The sequence below is a fragment of the Martes martes genome (assembly GCF_963455335.1).
Source record: "Martes martes genome assembly, chromosome: 17".
NCBI classification, from domain to species: Eukaryota; Metazoa; Chordata; class Mammalia; order Carnivora; family Mustelidae; genus Martes; species Martes martes.
This window is the reverse complement of record NC_137905.1, coordinates 776,559-793,120: the sequence shown is the minus strand read 5'-3', so window position 1 is coordinate 793,120 and position 16,562 is coordinate 776,559. Positions and strand designations below refer to the sequence as shown.

Here is a 16,562-nt window from a genome sequence, read left to right as displayed (position 1 = left end):
TCTTTAAAAAAAAATCACTTATTTTACAAGGAGCCTGTATTTCCCTTTTCTCACTCAGTCGTCACTGTCCCAGACGCTGGGAGGGGACAGACTTTAACTTCCTGTGTGTGCATAGGAGGACCCAGGGTCTGGAGCTCAGTGGATGTGAGGGGACAGGTGGGCATTGGCTGGGATAGGTCAGGACCCGGCAGGGAGAGGGGACGCTGCCTGGTGCCAGGGGAGCTGGGAGGTGGCCTCAGTGGTGTTGGGTAGAGCTGTTCCCAGTGGGGAGAGGCCAGTGCGACACATGGGGCCTTCACCGAGATTCAGAATTGTCCCCAACCTGTGTCCAGCCCCAGGGAGGTAAGTGGTGGTTTGATGTCATGGGCAGGAGGGGATATCTAGTGTCCCAGACGTGCACACATCTCCCGGGCCTGTCCCTGTCTGGGCCTAGAGAAGGGCTGGCTCACCCGTGAGAGCTGGTGGGTCTGAAGTGGGTGCGTCGCACCGTGGGGCCCACTGGGAAACAGAAGCTGCAGGGTTGTTCCTTGAAGCCACAGAGGGTGGCCTCAGACAGGCCCCGGGGGACAGGGCAGGCGGGGGAGGTCCAGATGCCCCTCCTCCCCCGCCCCGTGCTGGCCTGATCAGGGTCGAAAGCACAGAAGTGGTAAAGGCGGTGATGTGCAGCTTGGAACCCTGTGGTCTGGGCAGTCCGTGCCTCAGTTTCCAGAGCTGGGAAAGGGGGTAACAGCACCTGAGCAGCCCGCCTGGGCCCCCAGTGTCTGCAGACGCTGCCCCAAGGGAAGGCTCCTCCTAGGCTACACCTGCAGGAGCCCAGCTGGCCTGCAGAGGGGGGCAGTGAAGGGGGGGCAGGAGGGACTGCAGGGCCACCCACTGTCAGGGCTACTGGGGCTCCTGCCGAGGGGGACTGACCCTGAGCCCCTGGCCTAGACCCCGAGTGTCTGCCAGCCTCAGGTCCTCACAGACAGCACTCGGGGGTCCTTGGCACGTGCACGGACTCTTCCCCTGTGCATGGTGTTGCCGTGCTGGGCACTGTGGCCCCCAGTCTGCGTCTAGGGACCAGCCCAGCCCCGGCAGGAGGCCCCTCTCCGCCCTGCTCCTGTCTAGCTCAGGGGCTGGCTGTTCTGTCCCCCACATTTGTCCTCTCTCCCTTCCCCCTGGACTCCTGACCCTGCTGGGGGTCTGGCCCACAGGTGGGTAGTCAGGGGGCATCTGAAGCCAACAGTGTGGGGGGGGTCTCACCTACACCCCATGAACGGAAGGCTCAGGGCTAGGTTGGGGCAGAATCAGAGGGGACCCCAGGCCCCCTAGGTCACAGTTCAAGAGAGTAGGCTTGCTTGACCCTTCGGTGGCTCCTTTGTTCTGTTTTAATTAATTCGATTTTCCATTTTAATGCACATGTTAATAATCTCAAACACTACAAAAAGTAGTAACATTTAAAGTAGACATTTGTCTCCCTCCCCTCTATCTGGCTCTTCTCCTGAAAGCCAGTGACAACAGATCCAGGCCTCCTGCCCTGCCCCGGACGAGGTCTTGCTGGGGGGGCCTCCTGGGTGAGGGCAGTGCCCCAGGGCAGGCGCAGAGGGAACGTTCTGCTCAATTGTCTCAGTGTCCCCGAGCAGTGCCTCCCCGAATGGGAGACTGGGGAACAATCCTCCAGGCCAGGGTCTGTGTCCACCTGCCTCCCCGGGGCCGGCTCTTCCTCCACCTTCCCTGGGGCCGGGCCCTGACAAAGGCCTTCTTCCGCCTCTGTCGCTGTCTCCTGGGCGGCCCTGCCCTCACCCTGGATCCCTCGCTCTGTTGGAGCGTCCCCCTCAGTCCCTGAGCTCTGAGAGGGAGAGAGGCCCCTCTCAGCCATGTCCCTCCGGGTCTGGTGTGAGCCACAGCTCCTGACCAGGGGCTGTCCCGCAGCCAGGGAGGAGGCTATGCCCCCACTGTGTCCCCACCGAGGCTGCTGGCCCAGTGGGGTGTCCCTCGCTCTGTGGGGTCGGGACAGCTTGCTGCTGGCCCGGAGAGAGTGCTCCCCATGGTACATGCCCCCAGCCCCGTGGTGAAGCCATCCCACAGCTAGCCTGGTCCCCCACAGATCTTCCTGATTTCGAAAGTCCCCACGGCTCTGCCAGAGGACATTCCGATCCGTGATTGCTTTCAGTCCTCTAATAGCTGGAATGTAGGGGAAATCATCCGCCCCCCACGACATGCGTAGAAACGAGGGCCCGAGCCTCTGGGCCGGGCTAGCGCCAACCCCGTTCCTGTAACGGAGACAGGACGTGGCCCAAGCCTGGGCACGGAAGGTCCTTCTCGACCGCAGGGTGTGAGGGCAGTGGGCAGGGCCTAGAAGACTGGGAGAGAGTGTCTGGGTGGGCATCCCTGGTCCTTGGGGGACAGGCTGCCTGGGGGCCGGTGAGCCCTCCGTGAGCCCCCAGCCCCCAGGCCCCTCATCCCTGGCTCTCAATTCCTCGGTTCTGATGTTAGTAGACTACCTGAGAGCACCCCCACATTCCTGTCTGGGATGCTTTCTTGTGGCTGCCAGCCTACCCTGGGGGCCTGAGGCCCAGCCGGCAGGACGGGGGAACCCCAGGCCCCAGGGGACGGCCAAATGCACAAGGCTGCCTGAGGGCTGGTGTGTGTGCGTGTCTGCGGAAACCGCAACCCGCTGACATGTGTGAGACATTAAGCCCCTGGGTCCTGCTCTCCGAGGCCGTGAGGCATTGCAGAGGCCCCTGGGGGAACTTGTTTTTAAAGAGGTGGCTTTTTATGTGAGAGGGAAGCTGACTGGAGAACTCTGGGGTGGGACGAACTTGAGAGAAACAGAAACCACCCCCCACCCCAGTCCTCGAACGAGCTGGGAGCAGCGGCCAAGAGGCAGACAGCACATGACATCCTGCCCATGGTGAGTCTTGGGGAGCCTGGGAACTGGGCCTGGGGCCAGGGCGCTCAGGCCCTAGGAGGCCTGTCTCCTCCCAGCCCCTGGAGAGCCACCTGATGAGGCTGCCTTCATTAGTGGGCACCAGCTGTATGCCCAGGGAGGCTCTGAGCTTGACCTGGGGAGAGGCAGACAAGTTCAGGCATAGCCAACAGAGGCGTGTGTTGTGAGTGGGGGGAAGAAAGGGCCCAGCAGGCTGGGTTCTGGGGTTCTTGGGTGATACATAGATGGCAGAGCGGGAAGAAGGTCACTTTTGGGGGCACCTGACGGGTGCGCTCGGTGAAGCGTCGACTCTTGGCTTCGGCTCCGGTCGTGATCGCAGGGTCCTGGGACTGAGCCCTGCATCTGGGTCTGTGCTCAGCAGGGGGTCGGCTTGAGGGTTCTGTCTCCCTCCCCCTCCGCCCCCTCTCCCTGCTCTGTCTCTCTCTCAAAAAAAAAAAAAGCTCACTTCTGGGTTTGGGGAGGTGGTGAGACACAGCCGGATCCCTCCCTTCTCAGCTGACCTCCTAGGAGCCTCTTGGGGAAGTCCTGGGGTGGGGGGGGTTAGGGGACACCCTGCTGTGTGGACAGTGGGTCAGGAGGCTCAGAGCAGTGGAGGGAGCCAGCAGTAGAGGACAAGGCAGGACCAGGAGGGCTGTGGAGAAGCCACCAGCCTGAAGACAACTGTTGGGGGGACAGAGGTGTCACCTCTGCGGATACTGGGGAGCAGAGGTCAGTGTGGTGGCCTCCTGGCTAGGCCTGGAAGGTTGAGGGGCTTAAGGACACTCCAGGGCCAAGGTAGCCTGGGAGAAAGGCTGGAGCCGGCCCTGCGCCCTGGACCCCCCCGGGACGCATCACCGCACCCCTGCTCCGTCCTCCCTGCAAGGGGGTGGGACATCTGAGCATTCCCGTCTGTGATGTCCACGGGCACATGTGCGCGTGCATGGTGGGCCCCAGGCGGGCGTCTCGTCAGGTGTGAACGCGTGCAGGTGCCGGGACGTCTGGGTGTGGACGTGGGTGATGTCCATGGGGGCGTGTTTGCATGCATGTGCGGCGTGTCTCCGTCGTGTGTCACTCTGTCCAGGGCACGCATTGGGGGTGCATGTCTGTGCGTGGGGTTTCTGTGTGTGTGTGTTCACGCTGCAGAGCACATGTGCCTGTGAAGGAGGGTGGGTCACACATCTTGGGGCCTCCATGCTGCTGTGAGCTACCTCCCTGGGCTGGTCCTCTGACCAGCTGGTGGGAGAGGCTTTCTTGGGTCCCCCGTGAAGAGGCAGTGTTGGTGGAATTCAACTGGTAATTCCTGGTCCTGGGCTTCTGTGAGGGGCCAAGGACCAAGGCCTCTGGTGGCCCCCTGGCTGCGCGTGCAGCAGGTTTGCACAGAGGTCCTGCCGGCCGGTGGGGCACGCCCCTCCGCTGCCGGGAGAGCTGTCCCTGCGTGTGTTGTGTCCCCACGGCTCTGGCTGAGACTTGGTGGTACTGTTCTGTTTCCATGTGTTTATTTTCACTGTGTTCCTTCTGCTTATGGCAAGTGCTGCTGACTTCTCCATAATAACACTTTTCCCTTTATTTAAATAAAAAGTGGTGCGATTGCAAGCACACTGCTGAGCGCTCCCCGGAAAGCCAGGCTGGAGGCAAGGATTGGGTGGAGGGTGCTTGCATGGGACATGGCCATGGGGCCAGGAGGAGGGGAAGGTCTGAGAGAGGCCTCATCAGGGGGCCTCACGATTCCTCCCAGGGACCAGCTGGGAAGAGCACTGGCCTGGCTTCAATCCCCTGGTTGAGGGCCACCCACAGCGGACCCATGTTGTCTGAAACCGAGATGTGAGGCAGGCACAGGAGGCTTCTCCTGACTAGAGGAAGCAACCGTGGGGCACAGAGAAGGCAGCCGCTGGGAGCAGAAGGCAAAGCCGCTCTCTGTGAGGTTCGGATTAGTCATGCCCATTTCGCAGACAAGAAGACCGACGTCACTGGTGACGGTGAAGTGGCCGGTGCGTCAGTTCTCTCCCGCTGCCTAACAAATGGTCCCACCGCTTAGCAGCTGGTGCACACCATCACGTTCACGCCCTCCTTTCCTGTGGGCGGCGCCTGCATCAGGGTCTGGGGGCCAGCTGGTCTGGGCCTCAGCCGGGAGCCTTGGAAGCGGTGCTGAGATCGCCAGAAAGCTTGGGCCTGTCTGCCAGCTGGGACCACACTGGGGCTGTCGGCAAGAACACAGCCAGGCCAGGGGTCTGGAGGACGGAGCCAGGCAGGAGCACAGAAGTCACGCCTGCCCCCTTCTGTCAGCCAGGAGGTTCGAGGCAGTCACCTCTCCATGGAGCACTCGGCGTTGCACCGTGAGGGTAGCCTGTAGGCTGGGAGGCTCTGCAGAAGTTGTCTCTGGGAAGTGCAACCCGCCATGGCGTGGGGTCCGAAGCCAGGACCGTCTCGTTGTGAAGCACGTGCTCTTGGCAAAAGAAGCCTCCCCCCTCCTTATCTCTCTCCTCATAGTGAATCCTTAAAAATGAATGGCCTGGGCCAGGCCGGCCCCTGGCTCTCTCCCTGGACCGCTCCCGCACGAGGGTGTGGAGGATGGATGCCACACAGCCCCCGCAGCAGGGGGAGGAGACCGGGAGGAGAAGTGAGCGCCGTGAGAAGTCCTCACAGCTTCCCCACCTGCCTCCTCCAGGGGATAAGGGAAGGGCAGACCCCTGTTCTTGTACATTTGGGTAAGAAGAAGAGAATCCAAAAGAGCTCACATCAGAGGGAGAGAGTGGTCAAGCAGAGGCACAGGGGCAGAGGGAGAGGGAGAAGCAGGCTCCCCGCTGAGCAGGGAGCCCAGGGTGGGGCTCGATCCCAGGCCCCCGGGGTTGTGACCTGACATGAATGCAGATGCTTCACGGACTGAGCCCCCCAGGCACCCAGCGCTGACCAGTTATGAGGAGAGCATAAAGACACGTGCATTCAAGGACTCAGACACTTACTTCTCACATACCCACTGCTAAGGAACGATTTAAGGACCAACTCTAACAAAATAAGAACGTAGACCAAAAAGAGAGCTAGGCGCATAGTGGAGACATTAAGTAGAAACCATAGATCCAAAGTAAGGGGCCACGAGATACGAAGCCCGGCACTTGGGAGATTGAGAATATGATAATAGCACCCGGGGAGGAAAAAAGAGAGGCACCCAGAAACTCCGGGGTGAACGACGAAGCCGTTCAGAGCAAACAGGCTTACGTGTGAGTTCAGAGCACCTTGACCCACGGGGCTTGGTTCTGGGAGGCTCGCATGTTAGCGCTTCCAACAAGACCACAGTGACTTCTGCTCTGCAGAGAAACCGAGGCTGAGGAGGCGCAGCAGCGTGACCCCAAGCCCACTCAGCCTCGCTGCCTCGTCCCCCACAAGTTATGAGCCAGACAAAGGCGTGATGGGAAATGGGACCCTCAGTGCGCGCCTAAGCCTCTGCGCAGACAGCTTGCCCTCCGGCTCGGAGCCGGCTCACCCTTGGTGTGATGCTCTGAACCATCGTGACATCCAAACAAAGTCACATAGTGCCTCCCACGTGCTGCTGACCCCAGTGGCCTGGAGTCCTCTCCTCTGAGTAGCACCCAAGGGAGTGTGGTCACGTGCACAGTCGACTGCTGGAGATGCCGCCCTCTGCCCTGAGCAGTCGGCGTTAGGGGACAGAGCGGGCCTCCCGGAGGCTCGTGCTGGTGGAGCTGTGTTGGACTTGGGCACAGAAGGGGAGGTCAGAATACTGGCCCTGTCTTCACTTGAAAGTTTATCTTTTATTCGTGTATTTTTTTGCACAAATTTTTGATTTTTAGAAATATTGCACTGATATACTATTTACTTTGAGGACTGAAGTATCGGTGGGCCCCTCCACTGTGGAGTTTGTGCCTGAAGCCAGTGCTTGCCTCTCCTCACGCTCCACCGGGCTCCCTGAGTCCCAGGGAGAACCAGGGAGCCAGCTCGAGAGTAGAACCTCGAGAGTGCGAAGAGGAAATCCAGGCACAACGAGTGAATCTGGACGTGAAGACAGGGCCGCGGAGCCCATCATGCAGGTGAATCCTGAATTTGAAAAACAGTAGGTCAAAATCAAGGGTCAGGAGCGTCAGAAGGACGGACACCTGGGCCGTCTGGGGACGGGTGAAGGGAAGGAGAACTCGAGGACCCACAAGACCATGTACAGACAAGCAGCAGACCTGAGCAGCACAGTCGCGGTGCTGGATGGTGGACACGGGAGGGTCAGGCTTGTTACCCGTGTGAACTCACGAGGGTGTCACCATGCCTGGGGAACAGCCCAAGAAAGTAAGACAAGTGAGACATAAATTCAAATAAATATCTACCAAGAGAAGAGAAAATAAGGAACTTCTGAGTGTGAGAGATACGGAATTGAAATAACCTGAAAATGATGGCAAAAGCAAGAACCGGCGGAGGGGCCGGGGCAGGACAGGAAAGAGCAGACCGGCTGGAACATGTTTAGAGCGCACACGCTCAGATGAGGCTAAGGCATCCAGTCCCATCATGGGCTCTTGGGATCCAACTCAGAAACAAGAAGAAAAGTTAGAAATAAAGAGACAGGAAAATAGGGGTAGGCACACGTTACTAAAGGCAGAGAACGGATTCCAGGAGAGGTTCTCAGAGAAGGGGGCTCTCAGTGGGGCAGGCCGGCCTGCAGCCACCGGCAGACCAAAGTCCACCCATGAAGCGGCATCCAGGTCTCGAAGAGATGTGTCATGGAGGTCGGAGGTAAGGGACACCAGAGTCTGCAGCAGGTCACAGCGGAGGGCAAGCAGGTGCATGTGTCCCCTCCACAGGGACTCCTGGTTCCAACTGGCCCTGGGCTTCCTCGAAGCACCCCCACTGCCCCCTACTGTGGTCTGGTGTGGGCCTGGACTCTGGTCCTCACCCATCAAGGCAGGTCTTCTCTGGTCAGGGCTGGGTGAGGCTCAAACCCCCAGGCCAGGTTCAGGGGAGACCTGGGGGTCCTGGCAGAGAAAGTCGTTAATGGGGACTGGGGCCAGGGGCATGAGGACATCCCTGCATCCCAGGGTCGCGGCTTCTCCCAGGGCGTGGGAGTGGTGGGTGGAGGAAGAGGGCGGGTGGAGTGGAGAAAGGCTGCTACCCTCAGCTTGGCCCCCGGTGGGCCTTCCCACCACCGCCTCAACAGGGAGGATGCAGAGTCCCAGGCATAGACACTCTGCTCATGGTGGCCAGCCGGGGTGGGACGCGACCTCCCCTCTCAGGCGAGCAGCGGGGCCTGTCCTTGGAGGTGGGGTGAGCACAGGGGGTGCTCCCCAGGGAAGGTCTGCTTGAGGCTTCAACACCGTCCAGGGCCGAGGCCTTAGGGACCCTGGTGAGGGCACAGGGTCCATGTGCCCCCACCACCCGAGAGGGCCTTACGGACCCAGAGCGGACTGGGGTCTCTCTCCCTTACTCACACCTCTCACCAGCCTTCCTGGCCCTGCTCGCTCCCAGCCCTGCTGCCCCCCAGAGCCCTGGATGCTGGCCCAGCCCTGGGATCAACCCTCTGGTCTCAGCAGGGACTGGGCTTTGGGAGCCCCGAGTGGGCAGCAGGGCCGAGAAACGCTGACACCCCAGATTTCTGACCCAAGCCCCCACGGCTGGCCTGTCGGCTAGAAGCCTGCAGCCAGGCAGTAGGTGGCGGGGACATCTGTGGGCTGCAGGCCCCCGGCGCTGGGGAGGGGGGTGTGGTGGGAGCCTCCCGGCGGGGGAGACCGTGCGCCATCCTCTGCGTTCACGCCCTTTCAGGGGCAGACACGGGGTGCATCACGGAGGGCAACTCTGACCGGTGTCATAGTTCTTTGCAGATGTCAGTCCGCAGGTTGCGGTGAGAGTAAGGACGTAAGGACACAGTTAACACTCGCTGACCCTCCCAAGTCTGCCCTTTCACCCAGCCTTGGGTGCTCCCTTGGGTCAGTGGCCTGTGACAATGCCTGGGCCGGGCTGCCAGTGACACCCAGCGCCCAGGGGCCAGGACTTTCCCTCTGCCCAGCCCACCCCGTTCCCAGGGAAGTGCTGGTTACTGATTGAACGCGGGAGCCTGGTGCGGACGGCTCCTGGCGGGGATCGCCCGACCGAAGGCCTCTGCTCCCCCTTCTGCACGCAGAGCCGCTTCTTGCAGAGCAGCCGGGCTCCGTGGTGCCCCCAGCAGCAAGGTCCGGACGGACGCCCCACAGCGTGGCGAGCAGGCCTCTGCGGACGGTAGCATGCGGACGGTCTGGTGGCTCTGGCCCCTCGTGGCCCTCTGCTCCGGAGACCGGTTCCGGGGTGAGGCTGAGAAGATCATGCAGGCCACACCTGTCATCGACGGGTAAGCCACCACTCGTGTGATAGGGCTGGGGATCGGGCTGGAGGGGCCAGCGGCTCTCATGCTGCTGGCTCGAGCACAGCCGTTCTCTGCCATGACTCAGGGTCTCCATCCACAGCATGACCCTTCCCCTTTGCTGGTCTCAGCTTCTTCTGGGGTCTCTGAGGGCCCCCCAGAGTGTCAGCAGGAATGGAGCAGGTCCAAGACCCCAGGCCCTCAGCAGCTCCTGGGGTGCCCTACGTCCTGCCCCCATGCACCCCAGGGGCCAGATCCCAGCTCGGAGTGGGTGCTGGGTGTGGAGGGTTGGAGGTGTTGGGGCCTGGCCCCAGGTATGCCTCCAACTAGCCACATAGACCAAGGAGCCATATTTCCTCTCGGGGCCTTAGCTTCTTCACCTGAAGCTGTAGGGAAGAGTGGCATCTACCATGGGCCCCTGGGAGGCCTTTCCTGGGCCTCTTGACTGTCCTCTGAGACTTTTCTCATTGCCCTCCCTCTCCTGCATCCCCCTGGAGGAGACCCCATCACGCCCCAGGTCCTCGGGTCCCTCTGTGCTGTGCGCACAGCTTGACCTCACCTGTGTGCTCACTGAGCCACCCGCTCCTGCTGACCCCTTTTCCAGCCCCCATGTCCACCCCCACCGGGTCACCAGCGAGCCTCTGACTGTCGTGGCTTCCACCAGCTGAGGTCTGCTCTCAATGCTGTGGCCAGAGGGAGTCCGGGAGACACGAGTTCCAGGTCCTGTCCTTCTGGCTCAAAGTCCCCGCCCGCCATGGCTCCCACTGAGCTCAGAGTATGGCCAGAGTCCTCCATCGGCCTCCGAGACCCCTCCCTGCCACCCTTGGCCATCCCCACGCCCCTGGACGCTCCAGGCAGGCTCCCCCATCCTGCTTGTCCTCATATCCATGCTGCCACCCCCTCCTCCTCCCGGGCTTTGCGGACCTGTGTGCAATGCCAGCTGGGTGCGCACCCCAGCCCTCCCACCCTGGCTGCCTTTCCTGTTGCCGTTCCCCGCAGACCCACGGAGAGCCCGCGTCCCTTCCCCGCACGTCCCGTCCGTACAGCGACCGGCGGCACACTGGCACACCCTTGGGGGGGAGGGCATGTTAGGACTGCTCCCGCTCTGGCACCCAGTAAGTGATCAGTGAATGTTATAGTCATTGTTACATTTTGGCAGATGCTGTGGGCTTTGTCGGTCACAAAACTCTGCAAGTAAAGAAGAGAGAATGGGCTGTGTCCTTCTGAGGGAGCCCCAGGGAGCTGTGGCAGCCCTAGAGAAGGGAGGGGCCGCCAGAGACTAGTGTGCACCCCTCTGCCCTTGCTTTCTCCCCCGTGCCTCCTTCCTGGACCCAGGGTCCCCTCACGTGTGCTCCGTGGGGGATGAAGCATGGAGAAGTGTGCGCAGGGGCTGCCGCCCTGGGCTCCCACCCTGGATGGAGCCCCTGCTGTCTGGTAGGAGGCCAACAGTATGAGACTGGGAAGGTGCTCTGCTCCTTCATTCTGAGGGGCCGGAGGAGGGCAGCTGGGCACAGAGAGGGAGGTCTGAGCACAGGGGCCGGGGGTCCAGAGGCCTGTATGGGGGACATAAGACGGACCAAAGAGCCTAGACAGCCAGGAACATGCAGGGACTGGGCTTCGGGGATCTGGGATCGTCCAAAGAGCTAGCAAGTTAAGACTAGAATGATAGGACCAAAACCAATACTGGCAGATAGGTTAGGGTTAGCTACCTGTGTTACTTGCGCAGGTGAGAGACCCAAGGAAGTGGTTTCAGCAAGAGAAATCTAGAGGCAGTCCTGGCATGATGTTCCGCAATGGAACATGGCGGCCATCATGCCCGTAGTTGCCTCGTGGTGCAAAGTAGCTGCACCGGCTCCAACCTTTACATCTGCATGCTGGCCAGCAGGAATGAGGAAGGACACAGAAAGGGCAGAGTGAGCAACAGCTGTCTGTCAACCAGAGCTTTTGGAAGCTGCCGAAGGGCGGAACTTAGTCACATGGCCACACCTGGATATTAAGTGTCAGGAAAGTATCTTTATTTCAAATGGCCATGTTCCCCGCTAAAAATAGGGGTTTTGGGGGACGCCTGGGTGGGTCAGTCGATGAAGCGTCTGCCTTCAGCTCAGATCATGATCCCAGGGTTCTGGGATCGAGTCCTGCGGTCGGACTCCTAGCTCAGCGGGGAGCCTGCTGCTCCCCCTGCTTGTGCTCTCTTTCTCTGACAAGTAGGTACTCTTAAAAAAAATAGGTGCTCTTACCAAGGAAAAGGTGGGAGAATGGGTAACAAGCCACCAGCAGTCTCCTACAGTACCTAGCTGTCCTTTAAGTGCTTGGAACTGTCACCTCCCCACTTGGAGCAGGGACCACCTCCTCAGATCACCACTGGGGACACCGCCCCTGCCACAGAGATAAGGAGGGTGGGTCCAGCCGGCTCCCGAGCAGCCGTGCTGACTGCAGGGCGAAGGTGGCCTCTGTTCCCCACCCTGGGCTCCCGGGAACGTGCCCCTCCCTCCTGGAGGGTTCCCGGCCGGTGGCTGGAGGGTGGGGCATCCTCAGGACAGGTGTAAAGTCCTGTCCAGGGGCCCCGCCCAGCCCTGCCCCAGGCAGCACCCAGCGGCACCTGGGCTCTGGTGTTCACCTTCCCATCCCCCTCTCGGTGATCAGAAGCGTCCTGACCACCAGCCCACACCCTGTCACATCAGAACCCATTAGTGGCAGGAGCCCCCCAAGAGAGCAGGGGCGGCTGGCCTGCGAGGTCCGGGTCCTAGCGGTTACGCATCGACTTCGGGCTCCCCACAGGTGTCCAAGCGCAGATTCCAACGCGCAGGGCTGAGCTGGGCCTGAGGCTCTGCGCTTCCCATCAGTCCCCTGGCCCACCCTCTTCCACATGTGGCACTTAGGGGGACCTGGCGGCCCAGAGGTCTTTCGCCCTTCAGGCTGCAACTTGTTCCCGGGTCCAGGAAGCAATCTGCCCCCTCCCCCGCCATGGGTTCTGCCTTTGCAGCCCTAACCAGCTGCTGACATTCCAGCCCACTCCTCCTCCCCTCCTCCTCCCCTCTCGCTCTCCAAAGCTCTCACCCCTACTGGCTCCTGGGAAAACTCAGAGGGGCCTCAGTCCTTTGGGAGCATATCAGGACGTGCTTGGTCCCATGCCCCAATGCCCTGCTCCTGCTGCCCCAAGGAGTATGGGGTGGGGGTGCCAGGCCCCCAGAGGCAGGCCACACCCACATCCCCACCCCTCCCAACGACAAGAGGATTTCATCTTTTTTTTTTTTTTTAAGATTTTATTTATTTGGGGCGCCTGGGTGGCTCAGTGGGTTAAAGCCTCTGCCTTCGGTTCAGGTCCCAGGGTCCTGGGATAGAGCCCCGCATCGCATCATCGGGCTCTCTACTCAGTGGGGAGCCTGCTTCCTCCTCTCTCTCTGCCTGCCTCTCTGCCTACTTGTGGTCTCTGTCAAATAAATAAAAGTCTTAAAAAATATTTTATTTATTTGACACAGAGTGATCATAAGCAGGCAGAGAGATAGGCGGGGGAGGGGGGAGCAGGCTTCCTGCCAAGCAGGGAGCCCAATGCGGGGCTCGATCTCAGGACCCTGGGATCATGACCTGAGCCAGAGACAGAGGCTTAACACACCGAGCCACCCACCTATCCAGGGTCAGCCAGCCCTACTCACGAGGCCTGTTTGAGCTCCTGTCCCTGCTGCCAGGGCTGCTTCTCCCTCTTCCTTGGGGATGGTCCTTGGAGGGAAGACCCCCCAGAGGCGCTCTCAGCTGCCAGTCCCCTGGGTGGAGCTGGAGCCCCCGGGAGCAGCTACTCTGTGCCAGGCGGGTTTAGCTAAGGAGCCCTGTACCACTCCTGTGGCTGGCTCCAGTCCGTGTGGCCATCCTGCCGCCTCTGACCCTCTCTTCTGGCCTCCCCCAGGCACAATGACCTTCCATGGCAGCTGCTAACCATGTTCAACAACCAGCTCCAGGAGAAGGCGGCCAACCTGACGAGCCTCGCCCAGACCCACACCAACATCCCCAAGCTCAGGGCTGGTTTTGTGGGGGCCCAGGTATGGCTCAGCTCAGCCCCGCACTGGCCTCTGCCCGGGTCCTGGCTAAGGGGCTAGCCGTCACTTGCGGGGGGTACGCCTGGGAACCTTAGGGCCCCGAGCCTTCAGGGGGTCTCCGAGCCACACAGGCCAGGGGAGGGCTTCCGAGACAGGAGGGAAGTGGGACTGCGTGCATGTGGGCGTGGGGCCCAGAGCCTCAGCGCCCTGCCCCTCTCCCCTGGGCCCCCAGTTCTGGTCTGCATACACCCCCTGCGACACCCAGAACAAGGACGCCGTGAGGAGGATCCTGGAGCAGATTGACGTCATCCACCGCATGTGCCAGATGTACCCCGAGACCTTCGTGTGTGTCACCAACAGCACAGGTGGGTGCCGGTGCAGCCCGCCCCCCGGAACCTCTGCTGCTCCCCACCCCAGCCCGGCGCCGCTCAGGGCTGCATACCCCGGGCTGCCCCCAGCTGGCTATCCTCGCAGGCATCCGGCAGGCCTTCCAGGAGGGGAGGGTAGCCAGTCTCATCGGCGTGGAGGGTGGCCACTCCATTGACAGCAGCCTGGGCGTCCTGAGGGCTCTCTACCACCTGGGGATGCGCTACCTGACCCTCACCCACAGCTGCAACACGCCCTGGTAAGGGCCCCCGGGGACGGCCCGAGCCGTATGGGAGGGTCCTGGGCCCGGGGTCCAACATGAGCCCGCCCCTCTTCCCGCACCTTCCTGTCCTGGGGCAGGGATCGGGGGGTGTCTGGGACATGGGCAGACCAGGATGACCACTCTGCCCTGGGACACCTGCTGTCCCCTTTCCCAGGGCTGACAACTGGTTGGTGGACACCGGAGAGGACCAGGCCCAGAGCCAAGGCCTGTCAGACTTTGGCCAGGTGAGGGGGGCATTCGGCAGGGACCACAGTCCCCCCTGGAGAAGTGACACAGCAGACAGGGTCTCGTGTCTCGGGCCCTTGGCTTACAATCCGCTGGAGCTGGCAGGGGTTGTCCCAGGGTGGGCACGCGCCGGAACCTGCAGGTCACCCCCAGCCCCTGAAGAGTTCACAAGCACCCGGCCCAGCACGGGAACCTTGCCCAATCCCACCCCCGCTGCCCAGACTTGTCAGGGGAGCTGCGGTGAGCCCCAGAGGGCTGTGCAAACACCAGTGTGCCCAGTGCAGCCTTGCTGGCCCCCGCGGCCGTGTCCATGCAGAGCGTGGTAAGGGAAATGAACCGACTGGGCGTCATCATTGACCTGGCCCACGTGTCCGTGGCCACCATGAAGGCTGCCCTGCGTCTGTCCAAGGCTCCCATCATCTTCAGCCACTCCTCAGCCTACAGCCTGTGCAGACACCGGCGCAACGTGCCCGATGACGTGCTCCAGCTGGTGGTGAGGGGCTGCGGGCCAGGGGGTGGGGGTCTGGCCTACTCCCTGGGCTGCGGTGCCCCTCCTGTGCCCACAGCTCTACCCTTCTCCTGAGCAGAACCAGACGGGCAGCCTGGTGATGGTGAATTTCTACAACGACTATGTCTCCTGCCAAAAGGAGGCCACCCTGTCCCAGGTAGCAGGTGGGTGGACACGAGCGGCCACAGCAGTGGGCAGGGGGTGGGCGGTGGAGGGCGGCTGCTGGGACCCACACACGCTGCCTTCTTTGGCAGACCATCTGGACCACATCAAGAAGGTGGCAGGAGCCGGAGCCGTAGGCTTTGGTGGGGACTATGACGGTGTTTCAAGGTAAGGGGCAAAGCCGGGGTCCTGTAGAGGAGCCAGGAGGGCCAGCCCCCCCCAAACACGTCATGAGGGGCTGAAGCTAGGAAGTGTGTGACTGCGGACAAGCCCGGCATGTCTCCCTCTCAAGGCCTGGGAAGCTCTGATTTGTGGGGAGGTGGATGGGCCGAGGCCCTGACCCTGGATACAGAGCCTGGTTCTCTCCGTCCTCACCTCAGGCTCCCCTCGGGGCTTGAGGACGTGTCCAAGTACCCAGACCTGGTGGCCGAGCTGCTCAGGAGGCAGTGGACAGAGGCAGAGGTCAGGGGCGTGCTGGCCAACAACCTGCTCAGGGTCTTTGAGGCCGTGGAACAGGTGAGGACGGTTGCTGCCCCGAGTCAGCCTTCCCTGCAGGCAGGCAGGCCGGCAACCCCCCATGTCTGTCCCCAGGTGAGCGACCACACGAGAACCCCTGAGGAGGTGCCCATCCCCCTGGACAAGCTGCAGGGTTCCTGCAGGACGACGTACGGCTACTCAGAGGCTCCCAGCCTCCACCCCCCGCCGGGGGCCCTGCTGGCCTCCCTCAGCACCGTCCTCCTTGGCCTGTGTCTTCTGTGATGCCCTGGGGCCTGGACCTCAGGGGCTCCTACAGCTCTGGGGAGACTGTGGCCACCGGAGCAGGGAGATGCCAGGGTGCCGCTCCCCACGCACAAGGCCTGGCCTCTCCCAAGCACGTACCTGGGCCCCCCTGAGGGCGGTGAGCCGTGGGCAGGCCTGACCCAGACACGCCACAGGCCGCACTACCATCAATAAAGGCAACTTCTGAGTCAAGAGGGTGTGTGTCCTCAGCACCCCGGCCCTGGAGGGAGTCTCCTGGGCATCCAAGGGCAAATTCTGTAAAAATGGTCCCAGGCTGGACCTCCAGACACAGCAGCACCTGGGTCCTGGGAGAGCAGGGTCAGAAAGGGCTCGGGGTCTTCAAAAGAGCACAGCATGGGCACTGTCTCCACCTCTGAAAACACCATGCAGGCTGCAGTTGCCCCCTCCCCCGCACCCCCCACACCATGATGCACACACGTGTGCACACTCATCCTCTGGTGCACACGTGTGCATGCCATCCTCACATGCCCGTCCCACCCCCCCACACGTGTGCACCCCCATCCTCATGCCACGCGTGTGCCCACAGCCCACCCCTCAGCCCTGCTCCCCCATTCTAGGCCGGAGCCTCTACAAACACTGCGCCTGGACAGGTACAGGCTCTACTACCGCGGGAGGAACCCCCCGCCCAGGTGCCCTGAGCCCTAAGGTGCCCACAAATGAGCGGATAGCTGTGCAGCCGCCCCCTGAGCCTGGCTGCCCTCGGCCTGTGAGGGTCCCAGCCTCTCACTCCCACGCAGGTCTGCTGTGCCCAGAGGGACGCTGGTGGGGATGTGCGGATCACTTTGGAGGGATTTAATGTTAGATCGTTTCTGTCCTGAGTTGGCCAGGTCCCGCCCACAGCCCCCCACTCTGCCACAGGGGCTTTTCTGGCAGAGGCCCTGGGAAGGGCCTCTCCGGTGGGCTGCGGGGGTGGCACACCAAATCCTGCCACGTGCACCACCCCGTAACCACCC

General features: G+C 61.9%; 1 protein-coding gene across 1 annotated transcript; it reads left to right on the top strand.

The window, feature by feature from the left end:
• Positions 1–2,831: 2,831 nt before the first annotated feature.
• DPEP1 (dipeptidase 1) lies at positions 2,832–15,779 on the top strand. Its single transcript, XM_080827791.1, has 11 exons — positions 2,832–2,893; positions 9,018–9,221; positions 13,135–13,267; positions 13,497–13,629; positions 13,739–13,889; positions 14,068–14,137; positions 14,455–14,631; positions 14,726–14,810; positions 14,901–14,976; positions 15,189–15,324; positions 15,400–15,779. Exons 2-11 carry the CDS (start codon positions 9,118–9,120, stop codon positions 15,565–15,567), a joined length of 1,233 nt encoding a protein of 410 aa, XP_080683917.1. The 5' UTR covers positions 2,832–2,893; positions 9,018–9,117; the 3' UTR covers positions 15,568–15,779.
• Positions 15,780–16,562: the final 783 nt, after the last annotated feature.

Coding starts and splice junctions, on each gene's coding strand:
- DPEP1 (XM_080827791.1), top strand. CDS start 9,118: ATGCGGACGGTCTGGTGGCTCTGGCCCCTCGTGGCCCTCTGCTCCGGA. Junction 13,890..14,067: donor CACAGCTGCAACACGCCCTG/GTAAGGGCCCCC, acceptor CCCCTTTCCCAG/GGCTGACAACTGGTTGGTGG. Junction 14,977..15,188: donor GACTATGACGGTGTTTCAAG/GTAAGGGGCAAA, acceptor TCCTCACCTCAG/GCTCCCCTCGGGGCTTGAGG.